At 38.4% G+C, this 22,582-nt stretch overlaps 1 protein-coding gene across 1 annotated transcript; it reads left to right on the top strand.

The window, feature by feature from the left end:
- The first annotated feature begins 1,766 nt into the window (after positions 1-1,766).
- sppl3 (signal peptide peptidase 3) lies at positions 1,767-21,116 on the top strand. Its single transcript, XM_029515800.1, has 11 exons — positions 1,767-2,267; positions 11,273-11,350; positions 12,686-12,777; positions 12,958-13,077; positions 13,309-13,387; positions 14,095-14,207; positions 14,977-15,083; positions 16,334-16,497; positions 17,586-17,776; positions 18,015-18,124; positions 18,503-21,116. The coding sequence occupies exons 1-11, from the start codon at positions 2,242-2,244 to the stop codon at positions 18,572-18,574; spliced, it is 1,152 nt and encodes a 383-aa protein (XP_029371660.1). The 5' UTR covers positions 1,767-2,241; the 3' UTR covers positions 18,575-21,116.
- The last annotated feature ends 1,466 nt before the right edge of the window (positions 21,117-22,582 follow it).

The raw sequence follows: 22,582 nt of genomic DNA, 5'->3' as shown, positions 1-22,582 counted from the left end.
TCGTGTATAAACTAGCTATTGAAACATGAACATTTTGGTCGTGGACGTTTTCTGACTTGTATTCGTTTGAGCTGTCTGTGCTCCTTTAAAACTTGGGAGGGCTTGCATGCATGCATGGTATAGCCCTTGCAAATTAGAGGAAACTGAATACTAAAAAGATGTGCTAGCTTTTAAGTGTAAAATTTGTGACTCATGCTTTCCAGATACTAACGATTCTTTGCAATGCTTTAACTCTCATCTTGGAAGACTTGAAAAAAAAAAAAAGTGTGTGCGTTTGATGGTTGTGAGTTCAAAACAAACGTAAATGGCACTTATGCTATTCACAGAAGTGGAAAACACCAATCTTACTTATGTGATACTTGAAAACAGATGTGATTGTAAAACTTCCAATTTTTATTTGTCAATGAGTTATGATCACATGAAAGGGCATCATTTTAACTCCTGTCATTGATTGATGTAGCTCAAGCTCTTGTAGAAGTGGTCAAGTTCTTCGAAATATGAAACATTCCCTAGTTGAAACTCACTTTTTGATTTGTACTTGCATTATACTGTGTAAATAATGCTGCTGCTGCTAGTATGTACAAGTGCTGGAGGAAATTAAATTTTCTGCAGGAAAGAATGTTTAAAGTTTTCATGTTCAGTGAGATCGTGGTGATTTGGTTTATAGTACTGAATTTAACATTAATAGTTTATAATGCATGCTCAAGTAAAATGCAACAGGTAGCAAAAAAAAAAAAAAAAAAAAAACTGATCAAATCAACTTAATATTTTTAAGAGTAAAGATGTTTTACCATTTGAATTAAGTGATCTGCGTCTTACTTTACAGTGTATCAGCGATAAAGAACTTTTGTTTCACTTTGTAGTCGAGCTTGAGTGCGGTGATTGATTAAAACATGTAAATATAACTTATTACTTATTCTAGCAATGATCAATGAAAATTGAGAATACAAGGCTAACAATGGTTCTATTTTTTGACTGATGGTGACTGATTGTTTACAATACATCATCTATAAAATCATGGCAGCAGTGAAGACCGTTTTTATCAAATATGAGCAAATGATAGCCAATAATGGATTCGCCATATTTGTAATTAGTCTGAATGGATTCCACAACATTCATATATTCGTTCATCAAGCAAATTATAAGGAGGTAAAACAGTAATGCCAACCACAATTTAGGTATATCTACGTTGAGTGATACAGTATAACATAATGTTTTAGACCCGTTGTTGTATTGGTGTTACATAGTGCTTTTTTTCCTCCTTCATTTTTTGTGTTGACGCTTGTATTATCTTTCTTTTAACCAGAGCTTCCCAGACCCTTTTACACACTTGAGCCAATCAACAATTGTGCAGACAACTCTGGGGGAAAAAAAACACTAAAAAAAACAAAAACGTATTTGTGATCAAGAGAACGAAGCACATTGATCACAAATTCTGTGCAAAAATACTACATCAAACGTGCTATTTGGACACGTTTTCTTTATGCTTAAAAATGTTTTCATAACAGGTTTCCCCATAATACTGAGGGCTTGTCACTCTTTCAGTATTTTGTCAGATTCTAAAATAAAATGAACTAAGTCGAGGTTACAATGAGCCACACATTAACCACACATTTCCTTTTCTTATCGACGTAATGCTCACGGCTTCGGTGAGAGACGTGTGTGTGATCGGCTGCAACGCTGGCAGCTGAAGGGAAACCATTGCAAGCATTTTCAGTGCACAAAACATTTCAGTGCACGTCCTACTTGTAAACCTCTACAGCAGGGCGATTTTGCGCGTTCCCGCGACTCTCGCCATAGAAAACAAAGCTGAACGTCTTCCATAACAGCTAGGGGTGCAGACTGGAGGAATATCACAATTTACTCTGGACACATCATGCTGGATATGGATCTACAGTGGGTGTAGCATCGTTGGAGACCGAGTCTTCTCGGTTGGGGGTGACGGCAGGATATTAGCGAAACCGACGAAAATAACATCAGTGTTTTTTTTTCCTCGGGGTGCTTTGTCTTGTCCACCTAACGAGAGCAAAACCATCATTCACCATTTCAATTGCAAAGATATTCAGCTAGTGATCACTAGCTGCCGCCGGGATGTATCATCATGTTGTCACCTAGAAGTACCTGCTAGGACGTCGGATTGTGAAGGAAAAACAGAAAAAACCTCGCCGAGGTCCCAACGGGTTGTCACCGGGACCTGAATCTGTGTTAGCCACAGTCGCAGAGCCCACTGTTTTCGGCGATATGGCGGAGCAGGGCTACTCATCCTGGTGAGTGCGCACAGGCACAGCGCTACCGACTAGCGGCGGCTAACGTTAGCCGTTGGCACTGCCAACGCTCATTGATATAGGTCACTAAACCAATGAATTGTGTTTCTGACAAGTCGCACAAAGGCTTGACTCTTTACAAAGACGCTTTTAATAGCACTCATCATCGTCTTGAGAGCAAAATGTCAGTCATCTAAGTATTTCTCTCATGCATCTCTGATGTCGCTAACAGCTAACTTAAGCTGGGTGTTTAGCTAGCAGCCCGACCAGCTGATGCTAAGGCATCGGGTCAATCCCATTGGTGGTGGGGTGAGTTGTTGCTAACGAGCTAGCTGCTGGGCTAACGGCTCGATAAGCTCATTTGGTTGGGAAGTAAGTGAATGACCACCTCGCTCGTACCACAGTTTGCCCTCTGAAATGTGCTATTTACTTCAAGAAGCACAACGCTGAATGGCGCTGGGGGGTAGATTAGTGGACGTTAGCTGTGTGGATAAAGCGCTTGCCTAGCAGACGGCTAGCACTCGACGCTGCTGCACACAATAACAAAGGTTCTGCCGTAGAGCTAGGCTAGCTAACTGGCGTCGCATTCATGCCCCCAAATGCCAGCTTCAGGGCGAGTTTGGCACCGTGGCACACAACAGGTCGGTACACATAACCTCTGCAGAGCTGCGGGGTGCACACTTAATGCCAGGTTAACGTTGTGGTTGAATTTCAGAAGAATTTGGCGAGGACCACATTAGACGAGAACAGAGAGATGATGTGATCAGTGAATTGCGTTGTCCCCTTGAATGAAAAGGACCTGACTTAGCCGAGGCCTTGCTGACAAATGAAGGCTGAATTGCTGCCTGTTGGCTTCACGGATTGAGTGTTCGTTAGAATCAGAGCAAAATCATCTTGTGTTAAAACAGGGCAGACTCGTTGAATGAAAGGGCTCCATTGCAAAGCAGTGTGTTGATCTTAAAGGTCCAACTCTTACTTTGTCTCAATTTTTTTTTTTCCATTTTATCTTTTTGTAAATACTTGTCTTTATACTTTTTCCCTATCAGACTTTGATATTAATGAGCTATTCATCTGTTTTTTTTTATAGTATTTATTATATATTTGACCTGTACTTTATGAGCTGTTATCACATCCATTTTAACTATCAATATTATGTGTGGAGGAAACGGCAGTAGTTTTATCAGGGAAGTCAGACTGACAGCCATTGTTTGGGAAAATCTATTTGCTTGGTTCAGTTTTTGCTCTACAGGGTTTTCCCTCTGACATGTATTCAGTAATGTTGATAGTGTTTTATGGGAGGTTCCGTGCATTCTTTCAGAACATCACAGAAGTACTTATCATTTGAGCGCCTCCGAGAAAATAGTTAAGTATTGCAGAGACTAAAGCTAGTGGACTTAGTATAAAAATGTTGTGTTTTTTGTTTCTTGTAGAATTTAGTATGATGTTAAAAAAAAACAAAAAAAAAACTTCAATGCCTCTGTCTAAACCCACAAACAAAATTAATCTAATATTAAGTAGATTTTCAAAGATTTGCATGGGAAAAGTTTGCATTGTGATCGCATTGTAAACTTGTACACTACACTTGTCGTTTAAGTGTTTAACAGGCCATCTCTGGATGTGGGGAAGCTGATCTTATTACGTTTTTTTCCTGTGATACATTTGCCCCTGTTATGCCTTTTTGCCAAGGGGAAATAGTGTCAAAAATACAACTATATTGACTTGATAAACCCAACTAAGTGGGGGAACCACAGAAATAAGCAACTAGGCTCCATGGGGAAAAAAAAACTAACATTAAGTAAGAGTTAAGTAAGACTCTACATTTGTGGGTCTTTCTTTGTATGGAGCACATAGATATAAAATTAAGTTTAGGATTTCAAAATAACGACTGCTCAATTATTTATGTTTTGCCTGCAAAATAATAGGAAACAAAGACACATTTAATTTGTGCTGAATTATGATTGCCCATAATCCAATATGACTTTTCTTCTTCTTTTCCTGACCATTCTCCCAAAACTAAAAGATTTTCAGATTACTGCCACGTGAGAGACCCTCTAAGAAACCAAATTATATCATTTATATACAGAATGTAATTAATATTGTTTACAATTGTATGATTTTTTTTATGCTCAGCTAAATGATAATGCTACTGCTTAGTGCAGTTTTATATAAGGTTGAACTTTGTCATCTAACAATTTTCTCTCACAAAGTTGTATCTGGGGCAACTGGGTTTCCTAAACAGTTGCTCAGAACTGATGAAACCTCTTGGATGAGAGGTGAAATGAGAGAAAAGTCCAGTTGATCAAGATTCAATGACTGTTTGAACTGACAATGTTCAAGTCAGGAAAACACCTGTGACGTTGCATGGTTTTATTTGTGGTCAAGACATGTTAACAATATTTGATCTACTTGGTTTATTGTCCCATATCATTTAACGTCATTTCACCTGTTTTTATGTGAACATGACATGGTGAGTAAATGGGGTTTTCATTTCACATTGAAATAAGATCGTAAAACAACAACCATGGCATATGTTCCAATTTGGTATATTATAACACGTATAACATTGTAGTTTTCAGTTTTGTCTGCCTTTTTAATCAGTCCATGTCTCCGTCACATTCTAACATGGGATGAAATTCAAAACTAACTCCAGACTGCATCAATTCTCGAGGCCTTTGAACAAATACATGCTTCTTATTCAGAAAGACAAAGCCAGAGCTGTGAGATACCAAATTCATAGTCAGGATTTAACCCTGCTTCTTAACAAACCACACATGTAGGTAACATATTTGCTATTAATTGTGAAATATTGCTTTATAGATAGTCCTGCAATGAAAATGTTCTTACAGACTTTTGGTTAGGACGCTGAGCATTGCAGCATTTGCTAGTTCTGTCTTGCACAATTGGTTTTATAGCTACTGTATTGCTGCTTGGATAAATTTCTAATAAGTAAACCACAGCAGTCCTTTTTTTGTGCTGTGGTAACACACAGGCTAAAGTACAGTTTTGAAGATGTCTCATTTGAAAGATGGCAAGTTGTAGTTTGATTCTGTTTGGAATGGGTTTCACAGCAGGAGGTAGCTTAGCAGCCTGTTTGCTTCTAAACAAATTTAGGGGCTTTTTGTTAGAATCATAATGTTCATATGTGATGGGGAAACTCTTAGTTTTAATTTATTTTCACTTCCTTTCATTCAGTTTTGAAGCTTTTGGATGTGGTTTTACATTTTCTCGGTCCTAAAATAATTAGTGAAATTTTCTATGTGCTGAAATACAGAGAACAATATCACAGTCATATAGGCATTAGGAAAGAACAGACCTGTGCAGTCACATATAGTATTTCATCTAACTTGTCCATCAAGCCGAATGTGTGCCATTTCTCTGAGCTTTTTCAGCAAATCTGATCATTTGCTGCAGTTGTTGCCATCTTGTGAAAACCGTGAATCCTCAAATTGCTGCAAAAGAGATATTCAGAATAACTAGTAAAATATTTCAGTCAGAGCTTTTGCTCTGGCCACCATGTTCAGCTAAAACACAGCATGCCTATGTTTTGATTTAGAGGGTCAGATAAAAACATAACTCCAGAACCAAATGTCAATTCAGTCTTTATCTTCAGATGTGGTTGTGCAGGTGTGACTATGTGGCAAGTGCACACAAGATTGTCCCAGAAAGATGAGAATATAATTGATAGCGATAGGAATTTGTGATGCCTAGGCAGGCGTGACTGCAATGGTAACATTCAAAGGTGGATGTCATTTGATCACTTGGAGTAATTACTGGGTGTGTATGTGTTGTACATTTTGCTAGTCTGAAATAAATTGTTCTGTCAGGTATGAAAAACATGTCTGTTTACTTCAGGTTGCAAATTAAAACAATATTCAGTGACAGTAGACTGTCAAGACAACACTGGGTGTCTAGTATTGGTCTGACACTCTTAAGCTTTGATAAACTTGAGATCATATAGTTAAATCAGTTTGCCACACAGTCTTATTATGTAGAGTTTCCAGTGTTTAAAACCGGAGCACTATCATCTGTCAGAGGTAAAGTGAAAGATTGTGCTCAGGAGTATGTGCAGTATTTCCCATTCTTGCTATAGGTGGTGCTTGGTTAGAAATACTTGTAGAGATTTATGCCCTTTTAACATTAAAAGGGCATTAAAAGTAGGAAATCATATTATCTAGTCTATTCACTACTGTTTAATTTAAGCCTTTCTAGACACAAATAATTGACATAACTTGTTAATTGTGTAATTTGGAAAATGTTGACTGCTGCACATTTAAAATGAGACTAAACATGATGAACAGTAATATCTTTTCTTTAGGAGCCTTTATTGCCTCTGTTTTGAAGAGCCTAAATACAAAAACAATTGCAAACCCTTTTTCATGGTGTTGCTTTTATGGATTGTTCAATTACATGGACGTGACAAAGATTTCAATATTCTCAGTTTAGAGCACACGCTGGCCTGTTTGACCCTGAAGGATTACTGAGACACCTGTTGCCTGTGTCCTGAACAGACACAGCACTAATGATTATTCTTCTGGACATAAAGACCTAAGTAGTATTAATTTGGAGACAGAATAGACTAACCCATCTCAAACGTTGATCCTGAGATTTTCACTGGTGATTTGCTCTAAAAAAAAATTAACCATATGAGAGTTGGACCTCAGCCTTGATAGGTGTCACAAGCAGCTTGTGTATCTCTGCCATCTAACAAATTTCTAAAAAATGTGGAGAACCTAAAGCTGCAGGCCATCTCTCATAAACAATAATTCAAACTCACAAAATAAAATGCCAAACACACTCGAGCAGCAATGCAGGGCATGTGTGATCACAAGCTCATTACATCCGTAAGTGGATGAGAAAGTGGAAGCAGCTAAATGTTGATATCCCCATTGGCGCTCTAGCAGCGGTTTTTGTGTAGTGGTTACTGTATGCTTTTGTAAATAATGGCACAAGTACAATTAATGTATATTCTCTGGGCTCACAATTTTGCAGTGCCTGCATATTTTTGGACACTCTGTCCTAAATGTTCACACAGTCACATTTGTAAAAATCTTCATTGTGGCCTGGTGACCTAGCCCTTAGTGGTCAAGTCATGCATGCAACTAGCTTGATGGAGGACGGTATTGGAATTGTGTTATTGAAAACCTAGTCTGTCAGTGAACAAGGACGTCTTATGGCACTTTGGGCCGCCATCCAGCCCTCAACAGTCCGGGATTGTATTTTGTTTTTAAATGTTCCATTCATCTATCTCACCCATGTTCTACAGGCTTCTGTGCACAGAATTCAGACGGACCAGTTCGATACTAGAATATGAATTAGGGCTGTGGTAGATTAAACTAGCTGCCTATCTGTGTGGTGTGTTGACAGTGAGGCAGTGACATCATTAGCGTCTGTGGAGAGGAACAAGGTCAGTTTCTAAATCACTGTCTTCATGCTTACAACCAAACTGTCGAAAAGATATTTAACCCATTTAGGTTACAGCCAACAAAGCAGGAAGATTTCCTGAGCAGGGTGTCATTTTTGGATCGGCTATATTGTTAGATGTCTATTATAGTCTTGAGTCAACTGTACCACGCCCCAATTGTAATTTGATGTGACTTTAAAAATGATGCCTGTGGAGCATGTTTTTCAGTCATTAAGTAGAGGTCTGTATTAGACAAGACCAGGGCTGAGGTACATGATGCAGCATTGTGCTGGTGTCCTATTTCCACAATGAACTACATGTTACACCTCCCTTCCATGACACCTGTAATTATTTCTAGTAAATGAATGAAAGAGACAAGGGAATCTTTTCTTTTTCTTTTTTTTTTTCCTCTGCCTTTAAAGAAACCTGTGAGTTCCGGTGTCGCATGCGTGCCAGAATGAAAAATGATTTGAAGTCTTTTCATGCAAGGGCTGTTTTTTGTGTCAGTACTTGGAAGAAAACCACGATTGGATCCCAGTGACAGTCCAGTCTGAAACAGTACAGACTAGACTTACTGATTGCCAGCAGAAAAGCACTAATTTCAGTCGCTGGACCTGATACATAAAAATGTGTGTTTATATAAACATTGCAACGCAAATGGTAATCCAGCCAGTGCTGTTCTGTATTCCAGAGAAATCCTCTTGAAATTCTATGTATGTTGTTACACAATAACCAAGTAATAACAGAAGTGCTGGTTACAGCTGTAGTAGAAGGGGAAACCGGTCGCCTTTGTGAAAGGATCAACCACGGTTCATCAAATTTCAAATAACACCAGGGTGGTTTCACTCAGATGTTATTATATTTTAAAATATGCTAATTATTATTCTTAATTATGACATTTTATTTTTATGCTTTTTTTGGAGTTGCAGTTTTTAGTGTAACAGATATACCGCCATTGCAGTTGTCAGCTTGACCTTATTGTTCTGCTAGTTGTTTTCCTGTGTGAAAACGCTGCCGCTTCAACTTTGAAGACTTCCTCTCTGCCATTTGCTGTGCAAATATAGATAGCTTTTTATAAAAACTGATTAAGAAATTGGCAGAAATTCTTTAATTTCTTAACATCGCATAGATAAATGTGTGTGACTAAGGAAGCTTTTAATTGGGAGAGCCTTTGTGCTGATGTTGGCGCCTTTAGCATTTCTGCACTGTCATTTGTTATTACTACTTTGCAACTTGTGTTCTTTGCACTGATACTTCTGCAAGCTAATGTTAGCCGCTATAGTGACCTAAGCACTACCTTTAAAAACTATGCTCGTGTAATGACTGGTGTAGGCTCATATACTTTATGTATTATGTAGCATAATATAGCATGTGAATTGTTAAACTTTTAGGGTTCTTTAAAAAATTTTTTTATTCCATTGTGGCAAAATCTAAGACTATGTAGACATTTTAGAACTACACACCTCAGACATTTTGACGGTCAAGACAGACAGTTCAGAGGGTCAAAGTTGCACCTCTCACCTGACGTCAGCACTTCACAAAGCCAGCCTTGTCTTTGGCCCAGAAAAAAGCGCTATAAGGTTGTGTGTCAAGTCTAAACTGTCTCAAGGCCGCAGATCATTGATATGGAAACAATTTGCTGCTTAGACAAAGCATCAGTGTGCCAACTAGAAGCCCAAATCCATACTGACAGAACTGTGAGATTACTTTAAACTGCATTTAGAAGATTAATTTGAAGTGTCAATTTACAACCTCTGTTCAACTGCTGGACAGACCTGGATGTCAGAAAGTGCAGCTCATCTTTACAAGCGCATCATAACAAAATGAGCCATCTTCAAACTGAAGTGGATGGAATCTCTTTTAAAAGAAATCTTTAGCAGGAGACATGCATTGTGTTGTCCTTCATCAGGTCTTCTATTTTGTCTAGTTTGTCTCACAAAATTCCCAATGCATACAAATGGGCTCGACTAATTCTTGAAATAAAAAGGAAGCCTGTAGTTGAACCTTTTGTTTCCAGCATGGTCAGAAACAATATTTTTTTTTTTTTTATGAGATTATGAATTGAATTTAATTGAGAATTCAAAGGTGAACAGCTAGAATCAAGGTTATGTGGAGATCTAGTCTAGCACACACATTAATAAATGCTACAGACAAAAAACTATTAATTCATTAATACCTAAATCTTACCTATGTGACAATCAAAGGCTTATCAGTGTCATGAGCTTCCTTCCATTGTAGACAGTGTCCAAATTGCCAGGGACTGCATTGATCCCTTTTGTCTATTGATTTCCATAATCAAAAAATTCCAGCAAAATCTGCTCCTTTTACTATTGAACTGTTTTACTTTTGGTTTGTTTGCAACTAAGCGGACTGATCCCAGGGAAACAGGATACGTTCAGCTCAGTGCAACACAACAATAGTATTATGCACTGAAACTATATGTTAAGATATATTTGCATGTTGTAATGGGTGGTAGCTTCAACAAATTTTTGATTTAGATAGAAAAGATATAGTCTGTGACTATAATCAAACAGTTGTCGAACTCTTCTGACCGAGTACCCCTTAAATGAATAATGGACAGATCACTTGTACCATTGTACTGGGTGGATCCACTGCTGAGTTAGATTTAAGTTTCATGTGTAAATAACTTGTTGTTATATACACACACACACAGTACTTCATAATGTTCATTCCTGGTATAACATGCACTCTGCCCTACAATATTTATTGTTTTTTTTTTTTTTTTGCACTTGAGAGGGAAATACTTCAGTGCTAAGGCTTCAGAGAGGTCCCCCACTTGTAAGTTGGTTTGGATAAAAGCATTTGTCCATCGAGGAAAATGAAAATGTAATGCAATACAAGGGAAATGTGGCTTGTGTACAAAGATTCCAGCTGGTGCTGATTGACTTCCCTGTTGTGGTTAGTTGTGGCAAAGTATACGATCTGAACTCATGTAATTGCAAAACATTTACAGCAAACTTGTATATTTTTGTCATTTTCCTCAGCATAGCAGTGTAGAAAATAAGCAGAGAACTGTTCCACAGACATGTATTACTGTGTCAGGCTGATGGTTGGTATGTGTATACGGGTGTGCATTCTTCAGCTGCTATTATTATGGAGCAGAATCCATTTGAAAAAACAACTTTCATTCCAAGATAAAATTATATTTCAATTCCATGCACTTCAATAACTGTACGGCAATTTCTCAGCCCTTGTAGTTTATTGTTCTTGATATTCAGAATTTTTCAGAATTCAAGTTTATGTTGATGTCTCTGTTTTTGAGCGATTTTTAAAAACATAATTTGAAAATATTGATCATTCTTGCAAAAGCTCAAAGAGGCTTTTTTGATATTCAATTATCAAATCCTTAATTCAGCACCACAGCTTGTGCTTGACAAATTCCAGCCAGGATGAAGTCTGGAGTTTTAGACAAAATCATTTGTATATTTTAAGGTTTATAGACGCTCTTTTGTGGTGTTTATGGTCATGATAACTTTTTGTATTTGAAACATAAACAACAGAAGTTGTTTATTCACTCCACATAATGTAGTCTGTACATTATGTGTATGTACAGAAGCTAATGTTTGTTTTTGTCTCTTTGCTTCAGGGCATACTCCCTAGTTGACTCCAGCCAGGTGTCCACCTTCCTAATCTCCATTCTTCTCATCGTCTATGGCAGTTTCAGGTGAGTGCCAACAAATGAGCAATTCACCTTGGGTGTCAAAAGGATGACAGACTGTGACCAACAGAGCATGTTTTAGTTTTCACACAAGCAAAGCTGAATACAAATGAAAGTATAATTGTTATTAGTTTTTTTTTTTTAAGTTCTAAACAACAACTTTTAGCTTCAGGTATGTATTAATACACCTTGGGTTAATTCATGAGAGATATTTCATTTGGTTTGTTCCATGCAGACATTTACCACACATCTGATGTACAAAATTTGGCCACAGGTGTAAATCTAGTTAGATTGATGAACTGGTCAGTGTGGAAACAAAAAAAAAACAACCTAATGGTCTTTTGATTGATTTAGTTGCATTAGGATATTGACTGAAACACATTTATTGTAGTAGAGTGCTATTATGAGGTAAATGGCTTCATATTCTGTGTTTGAATCTCAGGCAGAAGAGACAGAAGCTGTTTTTTTTTTTTGCTCTCATTCAGGCAATTGACTGTAAATCAAACTATACCTCCATTAATCTGTGAGCTCCAAATGTAAACTTGGCATGAATCAGACAGCATAGTGTTAGGGGCACATTAAAGTTGTTAGGTGGAGTGTAGTTATTTAGCAGTCACAACTGCTCTGATCAAGATTCGCTGAGCTCCTTCTAGTCTGCAGGAGTTGTCAACAATTAACCAAGGCCCCACAGATCCTTGCACCATTTCTTAAGTGCGTTTTGTGTATAAAAAAGTTTGGATGTCTGGTTGAGAAAAAATATGTATATGTTTTGTTATTTCAAGTTATGGTGTATCCAAAGCATGGCATCTTTTATTTTATTTTATACTTGTACCTGTAAATAAGATGCTTCTGGTCTGTTTTCTACATTTTGACTTGTTATAGTAGGAAAATAACAAATGTTTCTAATTGTTTCGTCATTGACTGCATCAATGAGGCAGTTAAAGATCCTTAAATTCAACTGTTGATGCAACTGAAATGATATTTTAGGAGTTTATATAGGGACAGAATTCACTTGAAGTTCTATTTCATATCACTGTCTTCCTTTTTCTCTCAAATGCTGTACTGAAGATTCAACATAAAGGAAATGAAGATGTTTATTTTTATACTATTCATAAAATCAAACTTCTCAAAAGGAAAATGTAGTCATCTGCCGTTGAGAGAGATATTTATATGTAATAGGATCAGGAGCCAGAGTCTCTGTAATAGAAAATTGTTTAGAGGGAGTTGTACAGCCCTGTACCTCATTACAGTCTACATACTTGTGAGGTTTTGATTACTGATAATCTTGTCCTTTCTCTTACTCTCTGCCTTCTCCCCTCTTCCTTTCTCTATCTACTACAGGTCATTAAACATGGATTGTGAGAACCAGGAGAAGGATAAAGATGGTAACCCCTCCACAACGGGGTCTTTCAATAACAGCAACACAAACAACAGTGGGTGTTATATAAGTGCAAAGGCCTGAAATACACAGACAGCATGTGTTCTTGGATTTACAAATAATCACTTATAATTGGTTAGCTGTTCTGCTTGTAAGAAAGCAAGTGAATACATTTAGTTTGTGTTTTATAGTGATTTGAAGTTCTTCTCACCTTGATGTTTGTTTTTATTTGCAGGTATTCAGACTATTGATTCTACACAGGCCCTGTTCCTGCCCATAGGAGCCTCTGTGTCCCTGCTAGTCATGTTCTTCTTCTTTGACTCGGTACAAGTGGTCTTCACCATCTGCACTGCAGGTGACTGCTCCTCTTGAACATATCAAGAGAACGCCGCTGTAGAATGAACTGTTCACGTTTTCTGTTCAGTAGTTTTACTCTCAGGATGGCCTTTTATTCTGTGCGGATTATTGAAACTGTAAGCTGAGAAAATGAGCTTCCCCGTTAAGCTAACAGAAAACAACTGGAACGAATAGTTAAGATGTCTAAGGCCTTTGAGCTCATTGTTGTGTTGTTTGTTCTTCTCCTCAGTTCTTGCAACAATTGCATTTGCATTCCTCTTGTTGCCAATGTGCCAGTATCTGACCAGACCCTGCTCCCCACAGAACAAGTAAGGAAGTCATGTGGATTCCTTGTTTCTTTAAATGTTTGAATCTGTTTGAATGGCACCATGCTGTTAGTATTTTATCTCTGTTTATTAGTGTTTCCTCATCTGTGCAGCTATAGTCCAATCTCTTTTAAGATATGGATATCCCATTTTAGGAGAATAGAAATTGTAACAGTGTGTTGGTTTTGGCCTGGTTACATGGATTTAACCCTTTTACAGCCAGCCACTAATAAAGAAAAATTATTACCAAGAAGACAACCCAGTTAATACTGGGTATGAACACAATCTCTTTAATTACAAATTCAGAGCCTCTGATCATTTTTCAGTAAGCCTGCTTTTAAACAAAGGCCATTCATGCAAGTCATCTATGCATGTCAGGTGACTTATTTGAGATTCATTTGGATAAAATCCAGATGAGATGAGGTCTGTCTTGCTTCTCTCAGGCTACATGAAATCAGCATTTGCCCCACTCCAGTCAAGAGGCTATTGGGAATGTACCCAACACGTAGGGATGAGTGGATGAATCTTTTTTTTTTTTTTTTTTTTTAAACCATGAATGACAGACTCACTAACTCTAGAGTCTCATCCATAGAGTGGACTATGCAAATGATGCTGAGTGGTAAAATCAGTTTGCAAATGCCTTTTGGTGTCACTATAGTATTGAGTCTACCTGTGTGACTTTTTAAAAACATATTTCTTTTTTACTGCAGGATTTCATTTGGCTGCTGTGGGCGCTTTACTCTGGCCGAGTTACTGTCCTTCTCGCTATCTGTTATGTTGGTGCTTATCTGGGTACTGACTGGACATTGGCTTCTCATGGACGGTGCGTTACTGTGTTGTCTCTCAGAAATGTCTCTGTGCTGCAGGATGTTGTGTGCTTCACATCAATAATGTTAATGGATATTGGAGTCATGCAGCAGTAAACGGGAATGGTAGGAGTTAAAATATCAACACGAAATAGTCTTTTAATTATGAAAGTAGTGTGAAGTGAAGTGCTGTTTGTAAAGCTGCTGTGTTTGTTACTGATAGGAGTGATTTTAAAAAACCATCCCATCCTCAATAAAGGATATGGATGAAATTTAACTTTCATAATTTCCTATAAAAGAATAAAATCGATATAGCTTTTAGCTGCACTGTATTCACACCCTTGCTGTAGAGTGATGGCATGCAAGCAAGAGTAAAATGGAATAACAATAAAAAAAAAAAAACATGTCCACAATGGTACAGACATGCTGAAGGAAAAGATATTTAAAAAAAATAAATGAAGAAATAAAACTACATATCTTGCAGTGCCCTTGAAGCCATTATAAAAACCAAACAGACAAAACATATGCCGTAGTTTTATCAACAGCCCGTGTTTGACCTCCATGTCTCACTTTTTATCACTTTGTACCTCATTTACCCAAACGTGGATTAAGACACAAGCAGAGAATTTTAATCAGATTAATCTGTCTAATTTAATAGGCCTGCATGAAGAGTAATTAATGATTCTTAAATAGGTCGGATAAAATCAGTTTCGATGTTAGTATTTCAGCTTTTTCATGATAAAATGTTGAAATGAATGTTTAACTGTTTGTTCCCCCTCTTTGCAGCTTTAGCCATGGGCTTGTGTGTTGCCATGATAGCCTTTGTGCGGCTTCCCAGTCTGAAGGTGTCTTGCCTGCTCTTGTCAGGACTGCTCATCTATGATGTGTTCTGGGTATGAAATGCTCTCATTCCAACTTCACTCGCAGCAACTCAAAATTCTTCCTACAGCAAAGATATGAAGACACAAGTGAATTCGCTTGAGTAAACATTAAGTGTTTGAGTTTTTGTTCTCAATATCCTTGAGCAGCATGTTTGGAAGCCAAAGCATTGATGGCAATAATTGCTACGATGGTTTCTAACTGCATAGTCTCAACCTTCTCAACTAAAAGACTCTAAGGAAATGAACCAGAATAATCTCTGCAAGAACATAGGAGAATATTATAACGGACAGGAAATCCTGTCCAAACCTAAGCTGAGCATCACTGTTGTTTTGTGAAGTAAGAATCACTTGTCATAAATGTGATTTTATTTTTTCTGCCACGAGTTGATTTAGATGTTGTTTGTTTGATATGTATCAGCACCTGCACTCAATGCAAAGTATAATTTGTAAAAAGCAATGGCTGCTTAACAAGATATTACTACTAATGAAGCAAATGCTTCCACCCAAAACAAATACATTATCTTTTATATTATCATTTTAATATGAGGGTGTACATCAGTCAATCAGTGAGTGACTAAGGGAGGAATGCTTCATTTTACTTGTGTAAAAAAAAAAAAAAAAAAACCCTGCATAATTTATTTGGAATTTCAGTAATGAAACCACTGAGCCTAATTGTCAGTTTAGATTACAGATCGATCTGAGCAGGGTACCCAGTGCAATACATGGCAGTCTCAGATATATGTTTTCTATTTCATTCATATTATAGTAGTTGTTCCATTATTTCCCAAGAAGGAGTAAAGATGAGTAACAGTAGCGGAGTCACTCTTGAGAAGACACATAGGAGAAATGTTTCACTGCAGATTGTTCCCGCACAGAAAATTTTTGTATATAATATTAAAGAGAGAGAAGAAAGCACATTTTCACAGTCAGATTCTTTTCATAATGTTTGCTACTTAGTACATTTTCTGTGCTCACATACTGAGCTCCTAGCCTCCTGCCAGCACACCACTGTCTTCAGTGTTATTTCCCCACTGACACGGATTATTTATGTTCATAATTATGTGCGAACAGACAAACAATAGATCAGATTAATTAGATCAATGAATCACCTCTCTTTATTGTGTGCTGAGAGTGCCTGTCTGTTTAAAGTTTACGATAAGTGCTCCGACATAAATTAATAACAAAACATCATTCTAGGCTCTGATGGTGTAGTGAACATTTGTCAATGTGACTGGCTAAATCATCTTGACTTTTCACTCCAGGTGTTCTTCTCAGCCTACATATTCAATAGCAATGTGATGGTCAAAGTTGCCACCCAGCCTGCTGAAAATCCCATAGATGTTCTGTCCAGGAAGCTTCACTTGGGGCCAGGGATGGGCCGCGACGTCCCCCGCCTTTCACTCCCTGGCAAACTGGTCTTTCCCAGGTAAGCCTGAAGTAAATAGGGAGTAAAGTAAAGTCATTTTAATCCAGTCATTCAGGATCTTTCCCCCCTCCTCATATCCTCTCTGGTTTTTGAATTTTTATTTTTATATTTATGTATTTTTTCTTTTTGCCACAATGCTGGCAAAGCTGTTGTCGGGTCCAGCACTTTGTTCCATGGCAACATATATCATCCACTCCTGCCAGGATATGCAGTACAGCCCCCTAGAGGATGTGTGATGAAGATTTATATTTTCAGTTATTGCCAAATCCATCATAAATTTTAATAAACTAAAACTTGAGGGCAATTCTAACAAAACTTGTTAAAATGTTATCATTGCCAACATAGCACAGGAACAGGTTGAATCGTAGATGCTTAATGTCCTCCTGTAGCTGTTCATGGAGTTGAAACAAGTGATTAGTTACCGGTTGGAGAGTGAATTTGAAAATGAATATTCAAAGATACATTTTGACTAAAAAGCCAAACATTCATATAACGCAAATGCTGCTGATCATTTTCTTCTTTTCTTTGTCTTAGATGTTTATTCACTATATTTAGAATTTGAACTTTTGAGCAGAGCAAATCTCTGCTCAACAATTATCTTTAGGTCTTTTTTTGGAATTGTACTGACCAAATGAGTAATAGCTACCACTGTTTCCATGCATGTGCCATGGATCCTTCTAACATGAGCAGCATATCAGATTCTACAGCTAACATGCTGTAGCTTAGGTGAGACTGTTGGGATAATGTAAGCTGTCCTACTATTTGCTATTCAATGGATAATCTGGTTCTAAGACAAAGGCGGTCTTTGTTTTGACAACACTGAAAGGCCAAACGTCTTTACCTGAATGAGATGGGAAGATAAGAATGCCAGTATCATTTTTTTCTTTCATTCAAAAATGTAGTGTTCTGCTGACCAACACAGCTTCATGATGCAGCTGCTTAGACTAAAGATGTATATCTGCCTCTTTTCTGACACCTGCCTGGATGAAACATTTGTGACACACATGAGACTTTGGGGTGCTTGCATTGTTCACCAGGACCATTCAAGCATTTAAAGCATATCTTTGACTTTTGTTCCTCCCATGCAGTTCCACAGGAAGTCACTTCTCAATGCTGGGAATTGGGGACATTGTGATGCCAGGGCTGCTTCTATGTTTCGTCTTGCGGTATGATAACTATAAGAAGCAAGCAACTGGGGAAGTCCCGGGCCCGGGTAACATGTCCGGACGCATGCAGCGCGTCTCCTATTTCCATTGCACTCTCATCGGATACTTTGTGGGTAAGCAAATAATCAATAAATGGATGTATGGAGAAGGTCAAAGTTTCTGTTGTTTCATGTTTTGGGTTTAGTTGGTTTTAGTTGTTTGGGCGTTATTTTTCTATTTATTTATTTATTCAATAAACGCTTTGAAGTATGATCTTTCAGACCTTTCCCAACTATACCCCCTTTTTCTCAGCATAGATTTAATAATTTTTCCACATCTGATTGTGTGATTAATGTGTTACTTTGCCCTCAGGCCTGCTCACTGCCACTGTGGCCTCCAGGATCCATCGTGCTGCTCAGCCCGCTCTGCTTTACCTGGTGCCCTTCACCCTGCTGCCTCTGCTCACTATGGCCTATCTGAAGGTGGGTGCAATAATCAGTCACAAGGACAACGTCACAGTTTTCTGCTGCCAGACTGATTATATTTACTTCACTGATGCAATTTCCTCCTGCGCTTTTTCAATGTGCATGTTTTTCTTGTCATAAATTACTCTAACAGTATAAAGATTGCCCTTACAGGAAAGTGGTGAATGGCCTATTTCTTTTTTATTTTCAGATGAAGAAATACAAAAACTAATAAGCAAATTTTCTTTCCTGAAAAGCAAATATTTAGGGAATTGTAGAATACTAAATGCTCCATGATTGGACGATGGATAGCTATTTCACTCTTGTAAAAGTAGACCTGCAAAGTTGAGATCAGAAAACATTTGATTTACACGTGGACTCATGTCTGGCCGACAGGGGGATTTGCGGCGCATGTGGTCCGAGCCCTTCCATGCCAAGACTAGCAGCTCCCGCTTCCTGGAGGTATGATGTACCCTGGGATGAACCAGCAGCGCGGAGAGGACTGCGGATCCTTTCCCTTAATTAGAGGGAAGGAGAGAGGGTGCACTCACAGTGAGGCCATGTTGTCATCACTTGTTCATGCTTTCCGCCAATCTTCTGTGAAAACCCTCAGAAGGACACCCGTGTGTGGATCACAATGCCCCAACACGAATCATCCCAACATCCTCCCCCGTTTCATCTCTGCTTCCTCTTTTTTGTTTATTTCCTCTTCATTATGACGCATCCTGCCTGTGTTCTCTTTTGCTCTGCCTCCCCCCCTGCGCTCCATTTTTCTCTCTTCTATACTGGACTCATTTGCCACTTCTCTCCCATGGCCCGCTCCATTTGACAGGCCTCTTCTCTCTCTCCGTTTTTCTTCTTTTCCTGCGTCTTTACACTGCATCTGCTTGACATCGACTCAGATGAACTTGAGGACCAGACCTCCCCCCCTTTTTGTGGACTTACACTTGTGAGACATGGCTGGGGTTTATATATATTTTTTTAGCATTGTTGTGGTCTTCATCATTATCATTATTATTATTATTATTATTATTATTATTAATATTATTATGGAACGATTTAACAAGCGTTGACGAGGCAGCGTGCTGTAGAGGCACAGGACAGTGTTTGGGTCAGCAACAAAGTGAAGGAGAAGAGTCTTCCCCCTCCATCCGTCTACCCTCTTTCCTCCCTGCCTTCGTCATCTGCTGTCTTCATCGTCCCTCAATGATGGCTTCTACCCAGCGCCGCCACCCTCTGCCGACACTCCTTGCGATGAGCCCCACCCTCCTCCCCTCTGTTCATCTGCTGTCCCCATTGCCCACCCTCACAGATAACTATGTATTTTATTTAGAAAAGTTTTATTCTTGGCATATACAGAAATGATGCATTATAAATTGTTAAGCAGCCCCCAGTGTTTGAGGGGCCGCTTCTATTTGTATATATGTGTACACATGTATTTGCGATATCTTGAGTTTGTATTTGTGTTTGGGAGCATGTTGTGTAGGGTGGGAAACTGGCACCAGCTACAAACAGCCCAGTTTTGGTAAAGTTTGGCTCTTGAATCTATCAGAGTGTGTCCATCATTTGGAGGATGATTTCTTAAGTTTACTGGTATGTGTGATAGAAACACAGCTGATGGATTTTTGAAAGGAAAAAACAAAACAGACAAAAAAAAAAGACATCAGTGGCTGGTTGATGAAAAAGTTAGTTTCCTGCTCAAGTGTTGGAAGTGTGTGCGTGTGCGTGTGCGTGTGTGTGTGTGTGTCGGTGTGTAAGGCAGTAAAGACCAGATGAGTGAATGTTTGTTTTACTTGGTTTTAAATTTGAAATCATGAACTTGTTAAAACAGTGACAATAGTCAGGTTTCCAGTGAGCTAGGTCTGTTGGGTCTAATTGTCATAAACAAACGTATCCAAGTGGAACCACATTGTAAAATTTACTGAAAATTTGTTCTTGACATGGGTCAATTTTTTTTATTATCAGTCTTTCTGCAGACAGGTGAAAATGTAAACAGTGTTTTTTGTTTTTCAAATAAATGAATGTTGAATTAATTTTAAAGTATACTATATTTTCATCATGAAATCTCAACATGCGTCAAGCTGGGTTTTGTACTGAATTTCTGTTGTGCGCATTTGAATTGACACACACACGTGGTAACACCATGGTAACACTAAAAGCATCTCATGTCAGCCTCTTACTCTCTGAGCATGTTATATCAAATCAGTTTTTATATATTTTAACAATAGACAAGCACATTTCACCTGAGCTTTGTAAATGTCTGTGTTTCACCTCAGTCGATGAAGACCTGACTATTGTGAAAGTTTGGACTAGAAGCCTGGAAATGAAGGTCAGTGAAATATGAAAACACAGTGTGTGGATTCATATTAGTTCCCTAGGTGGACAGTTAAGTGTGCGTAGGTGTGTGTCTGGTCAAATAACAAGTCTGCTTGGACCGAGGGTGGCGAGAGGATCAGTTGTGCCCTTTGGAAATCAAAAATAGAAATCACAGCTAACAACTAGGATGTTTTTACTTTCACTGGTACCTGACAGTCTTGCATCTTTCTGTTTTTGTCCTTCCACTGATTTTTTTGTGCTTGTCAGTTAATATCTAATGTATACTGGAAAAAGTGCGAGGGAGCGCACAGCAGAGATGTACGGAAGTTGCAGATTGCTGTCTTTTTGGATTTTTTTTTTTTTTTTTTTTTACTTTTTTTATGCTATCTGGCCATGCATGTGAAGTGTACAGTGTATCATTTCTCAGACTGCGTCAACAGGGCTACTGCAGTCATGAGTCTCTGCTGGCCGACAACGAGGCACTGGACCTATGGGCTTGTATCAGTGGGTGGTACAAAGGCTGCAAGTCAGAAAAACTGCACATGGTCAGCTCTGACTGAATCACAGAGACTATTATGACCTGAGTGCTGTCAGGTTGGGACGTCCGGCCTGCTGCTCAATGCAGTTGTCTGCCTGGACATTATGGACCCACAAACCCATCACCTCTTCATGGACATGGAAAGAAAATATATAGATTTATATACATATATATGTGTATGTGTATATATATATATATATATATATATACACACACATACATATATGTGTGTGTGTGTGTATATGCATATATAAATAACAAATGATCATGGTGATAACAAGTTTGTTTGTTTTTTTTTATAGAAAATGAATTTCTTTTCACTCTGTTGTTTCTAAAAAAAAAAAAAAAAAAATCTTTAGTGTTGTTTGTTTTGTTTTTTTTTTCCCCCCACATCTCCTCCCGCCCCCCACCCCCCTCCCACCCCCCAGCTCTGTTGGTCCATTGATATTACGGCTGAATGGATTCTGTATAGAAAAATGGTGAATAAAATAAATTAAGAACTGTGTAGTGAATTATGAATCCTGAAATGCTTGATCTAAAACACTTTGTCTCCTTTAACCCCCCCCCCCCCCCCTTGCCGCCCCTCCACTTCTCTCCCTCCTTGTTCAGGATTCTGCTGTAAATAAACATGACTCTAACTGTAACACCACTGTGTTTTTCATTGTCTGAGTCAGCTGATCATTGAAGCGTTGTGTACATAATTTCAGGAGCTCCTTTTGAGCCACATTTCATTGGAAGAGTTAAGAAGTGTCCTGGTGACCATTTACCTGACGAACTGCTGTTGTGTATTTTTTTTTTTTTTTTTTTTTTTTTTCCCCTAAAGCTGCTTCACAAAAATTACATTTCAAATGAAGAATCCATCACACAGGTCTTTTACCCCTTTTCCTGTGTTTATCTGGTTGTCAGAAACAAAGCAAGCTATTAGGTGGCAGGGATGCGAAAGAATCACTGATCATTGAATATGATTTTCTATGCTGTTTCTGCATCATATATTCATTTGTTTGAGCCTTTCATGCTGAGCATTGATTAGCCCTGGTTTTTCTTAATTCAGCCACAGCATCACTGCCAAAAACTCAGTGGAGACAAGAATTCATCATTTCTGTCTTTAAGAAGCTTTTCAGACATAACTGCTTCACTTTGGGGAAGGGGGGGGGGGGGGGTTGTTTGTTTGTTTTTCCAAAATTTATATACGCTTCATAATGCTCACAGTTGCCTTATTGTTTGAGATTGGCTGTTACAAAACTATAATTAAAAGTATACTTTGAATCTAAGGTTCAGTTGAAATCTGCGCCCTTTAAGTAGGTGGCAGTATTTCTCTCTGCAGCTGCTCGGAAGAAACGTTCTGCTGTGTGAATCTGCAGAAACCAAACCCTCAACCCCACCTAATATGGGCTTTAAAATATCATTACCAAATGGAAAATTGAGAAATATGTGTTCAATGTTCTCCAGCAGATGGCGACACAGTATGAATATCTGAAAACTGAGAAGTACAGCAGGCCTAATGGAGCTCTTGTGCGCAAGCACACCACACACAACTAGTTTTCACTTCACAATTTGGACATCATAGCCGACCTTATCATCAGGTCCAGGTTAACGGTTCCCACCACAGACAGTGGCTGGCA

This window comes from Echeneis naucrates, chromosome 12 (genome assembly GCF_900963305.1).
Source record: "Echeneis naucrates chromosome 12, fEcheNa1.1, whole genome shotgun sequence".
Taxonomy (NCBI): Eukaryota; Metazoa; Chordata; class Actinopteri; order Carangiformes; family Echeneidae; genus Echeneis; species Echeneis naucrates.
The sequence above is the reverse complement of the archived record's forward strand: the minus strand, read 5'-3'. Positions and strand labels throughout refer to the sequence as shown.

Bases quoted from the DNA above. Each gene is read 5' to 3' on its own strand.
- sppl3 (XM_029515800.1), top strand. From the start codon at position 2,242: ATGGCGGAGCAGGGCTACTCATCCTG. The intron at 13,388-14,094 runs GTAAGGAAGTCA...TTTTTACTGCAG, and splicing joins CCCTGCTCCCCACAGAACAA to GATTTCATTTGGCTGCTGTG. The intron at 16,498-17,585 runs GTAAGCCTGAAG...CCTCCCATGCAG, and splicing joins GGCAAACTGGTCTTTCCCAG to TTCCACAGGAAGTCACTTCT.